The sequence below is a fragment of the Chenopodium quinoa genome, unplaced genomic scaffold (assembly GCF_001683475.1).
Source record: "Chenopodium quinoa cultivar QQ74 unplaced genomic scaffold, ASM168347v1, whole genome shotgun sequence".
In the NCBI taxonomy this organism is placed as follows: Eukaryota; Viridiplantae; Streptophyta; class Magnoliopsida; order Caryophyllales; family Amaranthaceae; genus Chenopodium; species Chenopodium quinoa.
The window spans coordinates 1991731-2009741 of NW_018744662.1; the positions used below are offsets into that span (position 1 = coordinate 1991731).

General features: G+C 35.6%; 2 protein-coding genes across 2 annotated transcripts; one reads left to right on the forward strand and one right to left on the reverse strand.

Moving 5' to 3' along the window:
- The first annotated feature begins 918 nt into the window (after window positions 1–918).
- LOC110701980 (two-pore potassium channel 3-like) lies at window positions 919–4266 on the forward strand. Its single transcript, XM_021879604.1, has 2 exons — window positions 919–2980; window positions 3723–4266. The coding sequence occupies exons 1-2, from the start codon at window positions 1872–1874 to the stop codon at window positions 3916–3918; spliced, it is 1305 nt and encodes a 434-aa protein (XP_021735296.1). The 5' UTR covers window positions 919–1871; the 3' UTR covers window positions 3919–4266.
- Window positions 4267–4369: 103 nt separating this feature from the next.
- LOC110701981 (50S ribosomal protein L7/L12-like) lies at window positions 4370–10507 on the reverse strand. The gene is made up of 2 exons (XM_021879606.1): window positions 9570–10507; window positions 4370–4800 (listed from the first exon to the last, which is right to left on the reverse strand). The coding sequence occupies exon 1, from the start codon at window positions 10153–10155 to the stop codon at window positions 9571–9573; it is 585 nt and encodes a 194-aa protein (XP_021735298.1). The 5' UTR covers window positions 10156–10507; the 3' UTR covers window positions 4370–4800; window position 9570.
- Between the last annotated feature and the right edge of the window lie 7504 nt (window positions 10508–18011).

Here is an 18011-nt window from a genome sequence, read left to right on the forward strand (position 1 = left end):
AATTTTGACAATTACCACCTTCTGTTATGTCCATTTTAGCAATTACCACCTTGTATTTTTTTTTTTTTTGAAAATTACCACCTTCTACTTTCAAAAACATCAAAAGTTACCACCTTCTTGCCCCCCAACTACCACATGACGTCATTTTGTGCTCATTCTTTCCCTTCTCTCCCTATTTCCCTCACATTACTCATTCTTATTTGGATTCTCATCTCCCCTTTCACTTTTTTCCCTCAAACCACCAATAATTGTTCGTCAATTTTGATTTGGAGGAGTGAATTGTAGTGTTTTTGATTGTTTGGGGGAAAAAAGTGAAAGGGGGGATGAGAATCGAGTTAGGAATGAGAAATGTGAGGGAAATAGGGAGGAAAGGGAAAGAATGAGACCAAAATGACGTCATGGGGTAGTTGGGAGGCAAGAAGGTGGTAACTTTTGATGTTTTTGAAAATAGAAGGTGGTAATTTTCAAAAAAAAAGAAATACAAGGTGGTAATTGCTAAAATGGACTAAACAGAAGGTGGTAATTGTCAAAATTTCCTTTTTTTAACAAGCAGTTACACTCAGACACTCTAATGTTGTTTAGCCGTATGATAAATCTTGCATAAATTTTTAATTAAGGCGGACTTTCGCTGAATTATTGTAAGACGGGTTAAATTACCTTTATGTACTATGCCTAAAAATAAAAAATAAAAATAAAAACCTTTATGTGCTACAAAAAATTACCATCTTTCTAGCATATTTTTACTCTTTAAAAACATTTATAATGTATTAGATTAATTATATTAGCTTTTATAGTATGTATCCATTAGAGATTGCACATTAAAATACAATCAAACTAAAAACTCAATACGAATTAAAAGTTATCCTTAAACGAATTAAAGTTATCATTTGTTTTTCTTATTTTACATTGGAGGAAGTTGTTTTTGAGTTTTAATCACTTTAATTTCTTTTTTTAGAAATTATTGAATTAAGAATTATTAAATTGGATTATTACAGTAGATTTTTCTTAATTAATAGTGATGGAATGTTTGTTTGGTACAAAAACATTATAATTGCCGTAATATATCGCATAAATACTTGTACAGTTGTACCTTCTATGTTCTACCATTATTTTATACATAAGTTGTTTTTTTTCATACATTTTAAATGGTAATACTATTTTTTTTTTCCTTGTTTCTATTAAAGTCATTCAATGAACATATTGCTAGAGATATAAGATACTAAAAAAAACATGGGAAAGTTTAGTTGTGTGATTGATTTTTCCATTTCAATATCAAAAAATCATTTTTTATCAATATGGAAAATATATCAGATATATTTCATATCGGCTAGAAAAATAATGAACACCATATATATCTTTCTTTTTCAAATACTTATCAAATAGATCACCTTTATCCTATTGATACATCATAAAATCAATAAACAATTTTTGCTGAAATAGACAATTTTACATCATATTTAATTGTGCTACTAATAATCATTTCTAGTACGTGTCTAGGTAAAGTTTGATAGGAGGAAAACTAAATATATCAAATAACAAAGATCGTTTTCAATTTAATAAATTAATAACAAAGATGTCCATTTCCTTGACCAGTGTATCTAGACAGTTGTCTCTATTTTTCAACCACTAATAAAATTTATAAATAAAAACAAAAAAAAATAAAAGAAAAAAAATATTGTATTTATCAAACATAGGAACCTTTGATTACAGATCATTATTATGCACAAAAAGCAGAACATCTTCTGCTAACAAAATCTTTAGCCAAAGATTAAAATTAATATCAATTATCAATATCCAATTTTTATTGTACAATTTGTCAAAAATTTTAACTTCATAAAAAAAGGCTCAAATATTTCTTGCAAAGTTTGACAATGAATGAACCATTTCTCCCTCAAGATGTAAGGGTGTCTCAAGAAACAAGCTCGCCTCGAGCCAGGCAACCATTCCCATCGGCCTACATTGATCGTGGTTCACCAAGATCGTCGCAATCTCTAAGATCACTTCTTCTTTTCAATGATGCAACCCACCCCCTCCTCGCAGCACCACGAGTTAACTCCATCAGAAGAAAATTATTAGATCGTCAATCCACAGCTAGACTTCTGAAGGATGACAGCACATTTCCGTGTCCTCCGCCTATTACAAGTCCCTTAGACAAAGATCTTATTATCAACTTCGACAGGTCATGTTCTGCTCCTCCTCTGTTCACTGATGAGAAAGGGCTCGTGCCACTCGAGTCCTTCGATCACAGGCATCGAACAAAGAAGGCTTCACGTATACTGCAGCTAGCTTTGGTTGGGTTGATGTTATATATATCTGTTGGGGTGACAGTATTCACGTTAACCCACGACACGTTTAAAGGTCATAGGACAGATAATAAGCTTGTGGATGCCCTGTATTTTACAGTAGTAACTTTGTCTACCATAGGATATGGTGACATAATACCGGCTTCTAATTTTACTAAGCTCTTCACATGTATATTCATTCTAGTCGGGTTTGGGTTTATCGATGTTCTGCTGAATGGTTTGGTCACTTATGTTCTTGAATCACAGGAGGAAGTTTTCCTCGACGATACCAAGTTTAACAAGATTATAAGAGACTATGTGATTGACAAAAAGAAAGGTAGAATGAGGATAAGGATTAAGGTTTGTTTGGCTTTGGGTGCTGTTTTTGTTTTCCTTACTATTGGGACGATTACAGTGCATGTTTTCGAAAAGTTGAATTGGGTTGACAGTTTTTATCTGTCTGTAACATCTGTTACAACAGTTGGTTATGGAGATCATGCCTTTAAGACTGTAGGAGGGAGATGCTTCGCGATTATCTGGCTACTAGCAAGTACATTGGCAGTTGCTAAGGCGTTCTTGTATCTGACTGAGTATAGGCTCGAGAAGAGGAATAGAAGGATGGCGAAAGATGTACTTAAGAAAAGAATGACTCTCGGAGATCTGATGGAGGCTGATATAGACCATGATGGAAGTATCAGGTAATTTTACTTCAGAATTCTTCTTTAGACTGACTACAATCAGTACTTTTTTTCTTTAGTCTTTTAACATTCTGATTCTAGGTCATTCTTATATTATACTTGTGTGTGAGCTTAACAAACGCAGCAAAGGAATAACTAAGATGCAAAGAGTTTTAAAGTGTTATAAGAAGTGCCTAAGATTTATGCTAGACATTACAGTAAGAAGAGATGGTAAAGGGGTTTTCGGATTGGATTGGTCGAATGAAAGTAATTACAACTAGAAAATCATAGCTATAACATGATTAAATCTTACGATAAGGGTAGAATGACTGTCAGCTAGAGCAGCATGTTCTAAGATTTCTAGTCATATCCCTTCAGTTAGCAAGCAGCAAAGCAAGTCGAGTTTTGTGGCATAGCTGAGGTCTGTGAATCTTGAACAAGGTTCGCCAGTTTCAACTAACAGAAAATGATGGCAAACGCGAAACAAGGTCATGTTGTACAGCATGCAATGCTATGCCATGAAAACGACTAATCGTATAATGTGTACACCATGAAAGATTATTTCGTATACCCCATGAGGAGAAAATAATTAAAACAAGTCCCTACTACTTTTTCGTCTAACAAGATAGGAAAACTTGCAAGAGTTACTACTATAGAGTATAGATGCGTCACTAAATGTTTGGAAAGGATTGAAAATTTGCCTACTTACATTAAAAATTTCTAGACCCGCCACTACTTCTAACAGTTATTTTGGTGTTTGCAGTAAAGCTGAGTATGTTATATTCAAGCTTAAAGAGATGGGAAAAATAACAGACAGTGACGTAGAAGAGATCTGCAAAGAATTTAATGCTCTAGACTACACCCACAGCCGAAGAATTGCAATCACTGATCTCGCAGGGGGTGACTCAGTATCAAGCTCTGAAGATGAACATGGTGAGGGAAGCCATGGCAAAACATGAAATTGCTTCCTGCTTTTAGGGCCTCGTCTTGCTTTCTCATTTGGGGTTAAAGCACTAGCATGCATTTCCAATGGCATATTGATTGTGTAATACATGAAATTGTTTCTGGGTGAGGTTTAGCATCGTGAGTCGTGAGAGATGATGAAGGGATAGTTTCCTGCTCAAGTGATTTTCACGATTTTGTCCCATCAAAAAAGAAAATCTGTTTGTTAATATATGATGCAATACAATACAATACTTTCTCCTCAAAACTTCAGACTTCAGGTGCAATAGCAGAAGTAAATGCAAAATGTTGCAGTAAATTGTGCATACTTTAATAATTACCACTCAAACTTGAGGATGACGGTCCATTTTCACTTGAGGGGCAAAAGCTAAAATGTTTTCTATATGTACAGAATGTCAAAAAATATATTGGACAAGCATGATATTGCTGAAAATTTGAAATAAGTCGTGAAATGAAAAAAGAATTCTAATAAGCTTAGTCCAGAGTAGCAATAATCAAGAAAATTCTAAACGAAAACAATACGACCATATATAAGAATGGAGATGTTTATTATATTGCAGTAAGCCAGTAACCCTTACAGATTTGTAAGGTGCGTGATTGAAGTGCAAAATTTTCGAAACATTTTCACCTACTCTCAGTGAAGACTACAACCATGAATTATACGAGAAAACATACAAGTAGAATCCAGCACTTCAGGCTTGATGGAAAATCCAAGAGATATCATTGAAATATTAATTTATCTCGACCACAGCCCTTTGTAAGCAAGGAAAATGGCGCATCAAGAGTTGGCAGGCTTAGAGATGCCACAATTTAGAGAGGGAATTCTTCATTCTGCCAACCCTCCTCAGGCAAAAAATCTAACTAAATCAGAGACCGACCTGTAGACCACAAATGCATGTATTAGGCAAACTCACAATTTGAAATAGAATAGCATAGCAAGAATTAAAAAATTGAAATAAACACAATTATTCTTAAAAAAGTGTATCCATTCAATTATCCTAGCACCAATTCACCCAAATCCCAAACAACTGATTATAATTATCATAATCATACCCGGCAACCATAATGGCGACCTAATATTCTAACTTAATAGAGTAAATAAAAAAAGAAAAGTGAAAAAAAGATTTAGGAGAAAACACACTTGCCCACACTAAAAATCCTTGACAAACATTATGATTAGAATATCCGCCTTTTCCCTATAAATCAAATCATTCACATACAGAATTTGGAGGACGAAAACTCCAAAATTCCAGCAACATATAGAGTTAAGATATATAAACCCTTGATGTTTATGACATGCAAAGAGAGAATCATCATTTGTAACAAGTCATATGAAAATCTATAAATAGGAAAATAAGTAAATCAATACCAAAGTAGATCTAACAGAGAATAACTCAAAGCATAAATTATTAAATTTATACTTGAAATTTTTTTAACTTGGCTCCAACTCCATAGGTTTCAACATCTCCACAAAGTTTTCATGAATAGAAGACTTTACATGCAACAATGGTAAATGAGATCAACAATTTGATAACCCTCAAATGTCAAAATTTAACCAAAACCAGTCAAAAGAAACAGATAGAATATTTACATCATAGGCAATTCCAAAAGCAACCCTTGAAAAGAGAGCTCTTACATAACTGGAGGCTACCATGACTTAAAGTATAAAGCAAAGTTTAAACAAGCTAAAAACAAATTGATAAAGTACGGGCTTAGGCACTTAGCACCAGAAAACAGTTGATTGATGCCCCAACAAGAATACTGAAAACTTTTTAGAGAAGAGGAAACAAAAGAGTTTTTAATAACCCCAAAATAAAATATCAACAAAAATAAATCATCAGTAATGCTACAAATATATAGCTCCCTCATACACAATGATCAGATAGTCATATGGCTTAATCCATATAGAAAGCTTCCAAACCAAGTACTCCAACACAACCTCCTAAGTAAAATCCACCATCAGACTCTAATATATCCCCATCATACTTCAAACAAAACCCAGATTGTGGGTCAGATTTACATTGTGCTAAAAGCACCAATTTTCTTTTCTCAAGAAAAAGAAACACAATTATCAGATTTATCACCAAAGTTAAAGATTCAAGTATTGGGGATTTGGGCTATGTTCCTTTTGGCCAGTGTGCACTGTGTACAGTGTGTTCACAACTCAAAACCATTGGCAGGTAGTGTAGAGACAAAATGTAAACAGAGGTGTAAAAAAGTAATTAATGCAATAATCATAATCCAAGAAACAAATGAATGCCCATATGAATCTTTAGCATATTAAGGCATTGAAACAATGATATATACCATGCCAAGCAAAAATAAGAGACTATCCGCATCAAAAATTCTGTATTTTGTATTGTATTAAGGCAGTACGGAGAATATCATAGAAGTTGCTCTCATATCACTTCATTCTCTTATAACTAACATTAAACTCCTGTACCCCACAAACAGTTGCTCCCTTTCATTTCCAAATCTCTGCTCCTATAAATTACTTACACAGTCTAATTGACGTCTTACAGAAATAGATAGGCTATAACCTATATTGGCTATTTATCCTTCCCGCTTTTTATAAACCATCATACCTACATAACATTTATATACATAGGAGGTTAGCCACTCAACCCATTAATCATTACATACAATATGTACCATCTGAATAAACCCAAATCCATTGCTTGATATAGTTAAGTATTCTATTTCTATTCCCAATTCAGCAGGCAAGTTTTCAAGTTCAATCCACCGTCTTTCAAAAATCTAAAACGGATTAACAATATACCAGAGAAAGGTATATATTATCCACAAACATTAAGACCAGCTCTAAATTGATTAATTTTAACCCATCTGAAATATATAATTGCATATACTCACAAGAACTGATAGGGCAATGGATAGATAACACAAAACTACTACAAGACATAAGAGTAGTTTTATAAAACTATATTGTATCCTGGATAACGGGAGGCTGGAGCAATGTACCTATAACAAATGAGTACTGTTTAGTAATTTTACCACACAAGTTTTAGTTCATATTTAATTATTTATTGTATTGATTCATATCTTACCAATTTTTTCACAAATGGAGCATATATACTGTCATCACTAGAATTTTAATTACTTTTTTCCTTTGACTCATATGGGGGTAAGAGATTGGAAAATTGGAACAGAAAAAACAACTGGTTGAGTTGATAGTACTTGCACCATATATAGATAATATCATAATACAGGATACAATAAAGATGTATTTAGGGAAACAAACACATAAGAGGCTTATATGGAGTAAACATACAATGTCACATCCACCCATTTTCTATAAGGTGCTCTTACTGAAAAATTCCTGTTTTTTCACTTGGATATTCCTTTAGCCTTATCTAAACACATTAGAACTTAATTTTGCTCACCTACCACCTATATTTATTAATAATAAAATGAACTTGGTTGCCATTATCTAGACCTTTTCAAGCTTAATGGTACTTGCCTTACTCCCTTTGTTGCAAATTAGTTTACCTTCCTCAAAATGGTAAAATGTTTAAAGAAAAAATATGCATGGGCGGGCAAATTTAAAGATAACATCTCTAAAAAAAAGGTAAATGCATAGGGCATAACAAAACTGCCCCTCCACTCCATATTTCTCAGTCTACACCCCCACCTTTTTAACAGATATTTTCTGAAAAAATTGCAAATTTGTTACCCCTTGTTTAAATGAAAACAGTGGTAGTCCTTTCTAACTCCTATTTCCAACTCATCACAACACCCACCTTCTCCAGCAACAATCTCAAGAATATGCAAATCTGCTCCCTTTCTCCAGAAAATTACGCTAGCTACCTTGTCTTATCCCTTAATTTATATCAACTTTTCCAATAAAGCCATCACCCCCGCTCCCACCCCCTACCCACCAACCATTGAAAGAGAACTTCCACCTTTTGAAAGTTACACTGATCGAGCCAACAAAATCATTTTTTTTTCCTGCTTTATTTCTGCTTATAGCATAGCACCACCCCACCACAAATCCTCACAATGGATAAAATCCCAATTACTAGTTGTCCCCAAAAGCTTTCAACCCTTTTCCCCTGTTAAATGTTTGGGAACAAAAAAAGGCAGCAAGGAAATGAGGAATGTTGCAGGCAGCAGTGATGACATGCTGGTGAAAATTCCAATGGAACAAATAAAAGAGGAGAGGAGTGAGTGTGTGAGTGTGTGTGTGTGTGTGTGGGGGGGGGGGGGGGGGGGCTGCATGATGACATATTGGGCCTGGCAGCTCTTGCAGAGTGATTTGATGTCTGGTGAAGAGGGGAACGGAAGTAGAGAGACAGTTGAGGATTGATGGTGCTCATGCTCAAAAGAAATAAAAGGAGGAGAGAGAGAAAGGGGGTTAGGATTGCAGGCTGAAAGATAGAGGGAGGGTTAGGTTGCGGGCAGAGAGAGAGAGAGGCGAGAAGTTGACAGACAGAAATATTTGCATTGATAGTTTAATCTTGCAAGTAACATTACTTAAATATGTTAAGGTTAGGTGATATGGAATAACAAAAGTTGGTTAAGTGGACACTAATTAGAATGGAGCATTAGTCAAATCCATTTTCTCATCAATACCCAGTTAACTGAAGGATGTATAAGCTAGATTGCCAGAATATGAATTTTCCAAATTTTTAAGAATCAAAGTTAGGAATTCTCTAAGCTCAAAATTTTTAAGTACTAAATCAACCTTTATACAATACAGATATGTGCACCTCAGAACACTAGAACAGTAAGTATATCCCCCAAAAAAGGTGGAAGAAAGTAGAAATCAGCGCTTAATGATGAGTAAAAGTTTCCATTTCAGCTCTAGGTCAAATTCTTCCAACCATGAGTATTTGAAGGAACGAGACCAAGTACTTCAGACCTTTGGAAACCTTAAACCAGCTCAACATAAAAGACCAAGCAAAACTTTTAAGTCTTAAAAGCTAAGTAGAAAAATGAATCCAACATTGTGTGGTACATCTCATGGTACATTTGTGAACCTCAAAACCCATGACCAATGGATGACCTTAACAACAATCTCAAAGAAATTATCAATTACAAGCTAGTGCCTATGCTCCCATCTTCACAAGATTTTCTAACTCTTAACCACCAAAGTCAGAATACAAAGATTAAAGCCCATTAATTAAACATGAGCAAAGGAAGCATATTTTTCCAGCATTAACTACTCTCCAGCCACACCTGTCTTCAAAAGAGAAACCAGTCACAGAGTTGCTACTAAACACTAGCATCGCCGATCCCATATATATGTCCAAATTCGTTTAACAAACCCAAAAACAAACTTCTACACTATCAGTTCAAAGAGAACAATAGCTAATAAGTAATAACGCCAATTACCCGATAACATAAACCAAGGATCTAATGGAGAACTAAGCTACATTAGTACTGCAATCAACCAATTACTGCAGAAATTCATACTCTAATTGCTTAAAATGACATTCTTTCCAATCAACAATGTACCTAAAGTACTCTTAAAATAAACCCAACAGCAAAACCACCTTTAACCCTCCCAAAAACACATAAAACAACCCAAATTCAACAACAAAAAAATACATATAACAATCACAATCAATACAAAGCTTCACCAATATAATGAATTTCAACAAAGATGATATTATTTATCAATTCTTACCTCACTCCATGATCACTTTCGCGCCAATCGCCTTCATCTTATCAATAATCTTTTCCGCATCCTCCTTCGAAACCCCGGTCTTCAACACCGCCGGAGCCTTCTCCACCAGCTCTTTAGCCTCCTTCAAACCATAATCAGTAAAACTCCTAACCTCCTTAATAATCTTAATCTTCGCCCCGGCCTCGAACCCGGCTTCCAACTTCAAATCAAACACAGTCTTCTCCTTCTTCTCCTCCTCCACCGGCGCCGCCGCAGCACCGCCTCCAGCGCCACCCATTCCTCGGAGACTGAACCCCATTCCCGGCATCATCAACGAAACAATCGGCAAATCTTTCACCTCCAATTTCTTCCCAAGCAAACTCGTCAAGTCTGCCACTTCTAGCAATGTCAAATTCGAGATTTCGTTGGCGATTGAGGTGATCTTCGCCGCCGGTAGCGGTGGTTTTGGGGCCGATTCGGTAGCTGGAGTGGTGCTGTAATTGCGCGAGGAGATTGCATTTGATGATTGGATAAACCCTAGAAAATCGAGATTAGGGTTTTGGCGAAGAGTTGAGAACTTGGGTGAAATGAATCGTAAATACTTCATTTTTGAGAACGAGTTGAGAAAAATAGTGTTCAGAGTTGGGAGGAGAGATTAAAAGATTGATAAACCCTTCGATTCGATTTTTCTTTTTTTTTTTAACCATGGTATTCCGTGTATGGTTTGCGAGAACGTTGACCCGTCTTTGACCATTATTATCTTTGATTACGTATTGATGAAAATTATCGAGTACAACAAAATTAGTGTACACTGTATAAAACAATGCATATTGTAATTAATTAGTTGTTATAAAATAACGAGAAAGAAAGAATAGTAGAATACAAGTGGAAGATGTAGATGTTAATCTTAGTTCATTTCTTCATTAGGCAATGCCTATATATATACACTTGAGGAAATAGTAACTCTCCAAAAGCAATGAAGAGTCATAATAATGAAGAGTTACAAAGGGAAACAATAAAGCTAAAAGGAGTTACAAGAGGTTACTTAGAAAAGTAATAATGCTTAGGAGGTTACAATGGTTTACATAATGGACATACATTATTATATTTCATAACATTAGTGTATATTTGCAAAATGAAAAAAGTAGGTAGAATTTGATAGTATTTGCTTTTGATGATCATTGTCTTTATTTTATGGAGTTTTTCATGTGAATTGAAGTTTGTATATTAGGCAAATTATACACTTTTTAATGGGTCTGAATACTATGATAACTTGCAAGAAAATATCATTGAGACGGGACAATTACCTAATGTTAACAAAGCTTTGTTTCTCGTGTGAATAAAAAAAAAACCCTAATGTTAACAGACTCATGCTATACATCATATAATGTTGTTAGTATAAGTAATTTTACAGGTATCATCTCTTATCCACCTCTAATGTTTGTGCATGTGTCTATAAATGCTTGATAAAAAATTAAAAATTTCTAATTATGGGTTTAGGAGCCTTTGATCATATGGCTAGTGATATAAGATTAATTTTTGAGGTGAGAAATATCAAGAAGCATGGAAGAGTTGGAATATGATATGGTACAATATGAGAAGTGTACAAGAAATTACAAATATGAAGTTGAATCCTCACCTAACTCTTAGAATAAATTGATGGAACAAACAAAATTGAAAGTAATCAATATTGTTTAAGACCATAGTAACTAATGTATCCACCCAAAATCCCCACACAACCTCGCATGCCCCGATCCTTTTGCGAAGTGCTCTCTCAAACCTTTCCTGCTCCCTTTTCTCAATCTTTGACCGTTAACGGCTAGTAGACAAGGCTTTGACGCAAATTTGAAAGGGATTCTCGATTGTTTGAAGTTGCTAAGGAAATATATCAACACCATGAATATGAAATTAACTTAAGCGTACATTTAAGCAAAGATGGTGTTTTCAAAAGTCTCCTTCTACTAAGCTCCCATATTGAACTTAACAAGGTACATGCACGTGATACTCAATAATAATCCTTCACCTTCTGGTATAATACCTTATACTTACTAAAGGAGGGCAAATGGTGGATAAAATTCGAAATCCCATCACATATCTTGCAAGCAAGTTCAATCTCTTACCCTTTTACTCCTTGATGGTTGTAACATGATCCTCCTTTCACCTACTTTCATTCTTTTGCTCAATTGAAGAATTGATCCTCCAAGAAGCCATCCTTATATCAATCACATTCTTATAGGCATATGTTCTAGCTTGTTATTGATAATTTGAATATAACATTGGCAACAAAGCTCGTTATTATCAACCCGCAACACTATTATTTAAATATATGACCAAAAGAGTATTAAGATTATGACTACTCTTTCTTAGAGCACCCACAATGAGGACTAAAATCCTCATCCTCAATATTTTTGTATGAATTTAAAGGATGAGGGTTCTTGTGGAAGTTTTCATAATGTTCCCCAATTAAGGAGGATGAAGGTGCATCCTTTAAAGATGGAGGATGAAGGAGCATTGGCTGAAGAGCCAAAATTTGGGTGGGTGACACGTGGATAGAGATTGCATATTTTTTAAAAAAAAAAACATCGACATGCACCAATTATTGTTAAGACACATGACAATGCTTTTTTAGCTCAATTTGTTTATGCATCTATAAAAAGTAGGAGAGAGAAAATAAGGATGAGAAAGAAGATCCTTAACTGATTGTGGGGGAAAATAGAAGATGAAAAATAGTTAAAGGATGAAGGTAATGGAAAGTGTGGTATATAAAATAGAAAGTGAGGTATCAAAAGAAAAATAAAAGATAGAGTAAAATTAATTAATTTGCAACAAAATATTGTCTATCTACAAGGTTGTGGTTGCTAAATATATCCTGAAATTAATCGATCCAATCTTCATTTCCTTGAACTTGATACAATTGTATTACTAGATCCTCGATAATGCCAAGGATACTGAAAGATTTGGGGAATATTTTCCTTGGCTTTCTCATTGCTATTGACAGTAAATATGTACAAGAGATTAGCACTATCCTAGGCTACAAACTAGGAAACTAATTACATCAAAACCGTGTAACAGTAGTGTCAAATAATATAAACTCCTTGATTAGAGTGATTTTCATTGATCAATATTTATAGGGTTACAATGAGAAACCTAATCATATTAGGTAACTATAAGATATGTACAGATATCAAAGATAATCTTATACAAAATATATCCTAAACTTAGGATAAGAATATTCTATGGATATTCTCTATCACACCCCCGCAGTCGGAGCGGGAGAAAATCGGATGCTCAGATTGGATCTGAATCACGCATCGAACGGTAAGGATAGTATAGTAACCCATGATCAAAAGAGAAGTAGTAGACGTGTGCTGGTGATGACGATGAGAAGCAACAACCACGACCTACGTATAGTAGAGATATGCGCTTTTAGGCCGAAGGAGAAGAGTCACGCATATACTTGGGCTAAGTTGCAGATTCAAAGAAGAAGAAGCTAAGGGATCAGACCATCATCGGGGAGAAGACACTACACTACTAAGTGAAATCACAATTGAAGAAAAACAAATAAAATTGCGCAAGAAAAGATTAAATCCCACCGCTTGAAATTAATCAATTCTCAAAAGAGAAACCAGGTAGCAAGAAGTAATACTCCACAAAGATTCCAAGTGCTGCAACAATAAAAGGAGCTAACTTGATAGCAAAAGAGATGTGCAAAAGTTGACCTTATTGTGATATACCACCACCAAAACAAAATCTATGTGATTATGTGTTTAAAAAAAACAATGAGGCAATGTAAAAATCATTGTTGGTCATGGGGAGGTGGAAATAGAGTACAGCACATGGAGTAAGTTGGCAAGTGTGGTTACTGCCAGTAGTGGGAGGCGGTAGTGTATGCGATTGCCAACAATGATGGAGGAGGCTTTCGCGATTGCTACTGTTGGTGGGAGGCGCAAGGTTACATAAAGATTCTAAAAAAAACTTTGAGAAAAGAAAAAAAAAATATGTGTGTTTGCGGAAGCATAAAAAACTTTGTATATCCCGCCGGTGGGTTTAATTTTCTAACCCACTGGCGGGGTGAGAATTTTTGTATATAATCCCAAGATCTAACCTAAACTGTGATACCATGTCAGATAATATAAACTCCTTGATTAGAGTGATTTCCATTGATCAATATTTATAGGGTTACAATGAGAAACCTAATCATATTAGGTAACTATAAGATATGTATAGATATCAAAGATAATCTTATACAAAATATATCCTAAACTTAGGATAAGAATATTATATGGATATTCTCTATCAAGTACAAATATATACAATATATTTAACACACCCCCACAGTCGAAGCGGGAGGGCGAAGGACGCTAAGACTGTTCCGAAATTCCTCAAATAAAACCCGCGGAAGACCTTTAGTGAAGATATCCGCGATCTGATATCGTGAAGGCACATGTAGTACTCGAACTTCCCCTCGTGCAACCTTCTCTCGAACAAAATGAATATCCAGTTTTATGTGTTTTGTTCGTTGATGTTGAACTGGATTTCCTGACAAATAAATAGCACTAAATTTGTCACAATAAACAAGAGTAGCCTTTTTAATCGGACAATGTAACTCCAAGAGAAGATTCCGAATCCAGCATGACTCGGAGACAACATTCGCCACCCCACGATATTCGGCCTCTGCACTAGACTTGGACAATGTGGGTTGGCGTTTAGATGACCAAGATATGAGATTATCTCCCAAGAAAACACAATAACCAGACGTTGAACGTCTTGTATCAGGGCATCCACCCCAATCTACATCAGTATATGCAACCAGAGAAGAAATGGAGGATGGATATAAATGTAGTCCAAAATCAAGAGTGCCCTGTACATACCGAATAATCCGTTTGAGAGCAGACATATGATCAACCCTCGGGTCATGCATATGAAGACAAACCTGCTGAACGGCATAAGAAATATCCGGCCTGGTGAATTTAAGATATTGTAGAGCCCCCACAAGGCTCCTATACAGAGTCGGGTCATCAAAATTAGCACTAGTAGTAGCGCCAACTTTTGGCTTTGTGTCAACCGGAGTCTGAGACGGTTTACACGATGACATCCCTGCACGGTCAATTATTTCCTCGGCATATTTACGCTGTGAGAGAAACAAATCACCCTTATGTTTAGACACAACAATACCCAAAAAATAATTCAGAGGACCAAGGTCCTTCATGGAAAACTCAGAGTTAAGACGAGCCATGATAGAACATCGGAGAGCATCCGAAGAAGCTGTCAAAATAATATCATCAACATACAATAAAAGATAAGCCATGTCGGACCCATTACGATAGATCAATAAAGAATTATCCATCATGTTGTTAGTAAAACCAAGAGACAACATATAATCAGCAAATCGCTTGTACCAAGCCCGGGGCGCCTGCTTAAGTTCATAAAGAGACTTACTCAAGAGAGGTAAACATAATCCAGATGAGTCCGATCTCTGTATACAACAGGTTGATGCATATAGACAGTTTCCTGCAGCTCACCATGTAAGAAAGCATTTTTAACATCCAACTGATGAATAGACCATGCTTTTGACAATGAAAGACTAAGAATAGTGCGGATCGTAGCTGGTTTGACAACCGGACTAAATGTGTAACACCCCAATAATTCTCCCTTTTCCAAACCACTCACTTTAAATAAAAATAGAGGAGAACCATTGGCATGTTACCGCCACGTGTTAAAACGTTAAGGCTTTATCAAAGTATTGCAGCGGAAATCCAACTTAAATATTAAAATAATATAATTTAGAAACCCAATTAGTCAAAGCTTACAAATTGGAACCATAAAGGCCCTTATTTAAAACCAAACCAATAATCAGAGTCCCAAAACATAATTAAAGTAGTAAAACATAAATAAGTTCAACACAAAGAACGAATACTATCAATCACACCAATCCCTTGAAAATGCGTATGTCAAATCACCGAACTTCACATCATCAAGCTAACCTGTGCAATACTACTCCCCAATAATACAAGTGTAATAATTGGATCATCACAGGGTCATTGAAAGGCGAAGGCCATGACCAAAAGAAAACACACAAAAGCACGCAATCAGCAAAGCTGAGTACATACAAGCTACAACGCACAAAACCTAGCATGCTCAATTAATTAAAATAAATAAACATATAACACAAATTAATTAATTAATTAATTAAGACACCACACTTAAACAATTCAGTTGACTTAACATACTTCTGACCATTTCCAAACACTCGACTCTTTATATTTAATATAATTAATTTAGTTTGGAGTAAGCAATAGACGAGGTTGTCCAATCCACCAAATTATTTTGGTCCCAAATGACCATTTAAAATAAAAGTTTAGCGCGATGCAAGAATGGGCGCGACTCCATTCTCACAAAGTTAGTCTAGGATCCCATCTAACTTTCATTATGGGCCTTTGTATGTGACTATGGTAAAGCCTCTGAGTGCTCACTTTTTTTGGTGCCTCGTAGCGACCAACCACAATTCTTCTTGCACCGCAGATGAAGGACCTTCTCATTCGAGGTCACTGTGGTGTAGAATTGGTTCCTTTGTATAGAATACTTCTTCACCATTTCCTGAAGCAGTTTCTTAGATTCAAAGAACATTCCCTTCTCAAACTCCCCCCCGATCACAAATGTTGTATGACTACCTGATTCGGCCCAATATTGATCAACCACATAATTCTCATTTACTTGACTTAACCAAGGAATAGGAGTTCTAACCATGGCCTCCCCACCTTCCATGTCTGTAGAATCAACATCCATGTTATCCAGAATTGGTTCCTCCTCTTCGCTCTCAGCCTCATCATTTGTTTCCCGGAGCGCATCATACAGAGACAACTCGTTATTCACCATATGTTGTAGATTTTCAAGATGATTCACCAATGGTTGAGACGGTGATGTATGATCATCATGCTGCGTAGGTGAATAACTTTGGAGTTGCATGGGAGAAGATATAACTGTGTTCGATGTCGAAGGCCCAGATTGGCCAAACATTGTCGCAGATGTTCCACCATATACAGGTGAAGCTATATGTGAACTCAACGGCATCTAGAATCGATCGTCATGAAGCAGTCTGCTGAAGGACCCCATCCCATATTCAGTTGATGGAATGTCTTGTGAGGGCATTCGGAAGGACTCTGTGTAACCGGAAAAATAGGTAGCTTGTTGATCTGGTCGAGTACTTTGTTGCGTACACGTAGACACTATTTCTACATATATCTCATGTGGATAACCCCTCATTAAAACAGCGCTCCTCAAAGCTTTCAAATGTCTATCGTTAGAACAAGGTAACACTTGAACCGCATTATTAGTCTCAAACCTCATTTGAATGTTAAGTTGTACATTCATTGGGTTTAAGCCAATAATGCTATGAACCTCGTTCATCAGATCGTTGAAAGTCATGTCCGGTCCAAGTGGCAATGGTTCCATATTTCCACCACTATACTGGACATTTGGTCCATCAGACACAAATTCACCCCCCCATCGGCATAACAAAGCTGCGTTTTGTGCAGCCATATTCTATACAACAACCAAAAACACATCTTAATTGCATGCAATCTCCACCAATTCGCACAAAAACAACCAAGATATTCACACTATAAACATAATTAACCAACATTGTTCCAATTCACATTACAACCACAACAAAGTACACAACGAACATATTCACACTATAACAACCAATATATTCTACATAACAAAATTTTCGTAATTAAACAACAATGTAGGCTACTTTATCAAACTAAAACAACAATTTCATCAACATTATCAACAATTTCATCAACATTTTCAACAATTTTATCAAACATTTCCACAATTTCATCATAAACTTTCTTACTAAACTAACATCAATTTAGGGCTTTTATACTAGACAATTATCAAATTACAACAAACCAACTTAGAATTATCAACATAATTGTCAATTTACATCAAACTAACTTAGAATAAACAAAAACATTATCAAATTAAAACAATGTAGTATATAATTATCAAACTAACCTAGGTTTTTAAATTTTAAAAACAAATAAGTGAGAAGTACTAATAATGTGATTATAAAGAAGAGGAGAGGCACGGCGGCAGCAGGCAATAGGCGGCGGCGACGGCGGCAGGCAGCAGGCGGCGGCGGCGACGGCAGAGCTTTGAGGAAGATAGGCTATTGCGTGAGGAAGAGTGAGTTTGAGTTTTTAGTTTTGAGGAAGAGTGAGTGCGCGAAAAATATACCAGGCAAAACCGCTGACTCAGTCAGCGTTTTAAGGACAAAAACGCTGACTGAGACAGCGTTTTTATGTATTTCCATATTTTTTTAAAAAAAAATTTGTATTTCACTAAATAAGAAATTTTTTAAAAAATAATAACAGAGGTAAAACGCTGACCGAGGCAGCGTTTTACCTCAGAAGCTCAATTCCGTAAATAGTTTGGCCACGCGTCTATATTCGTAAA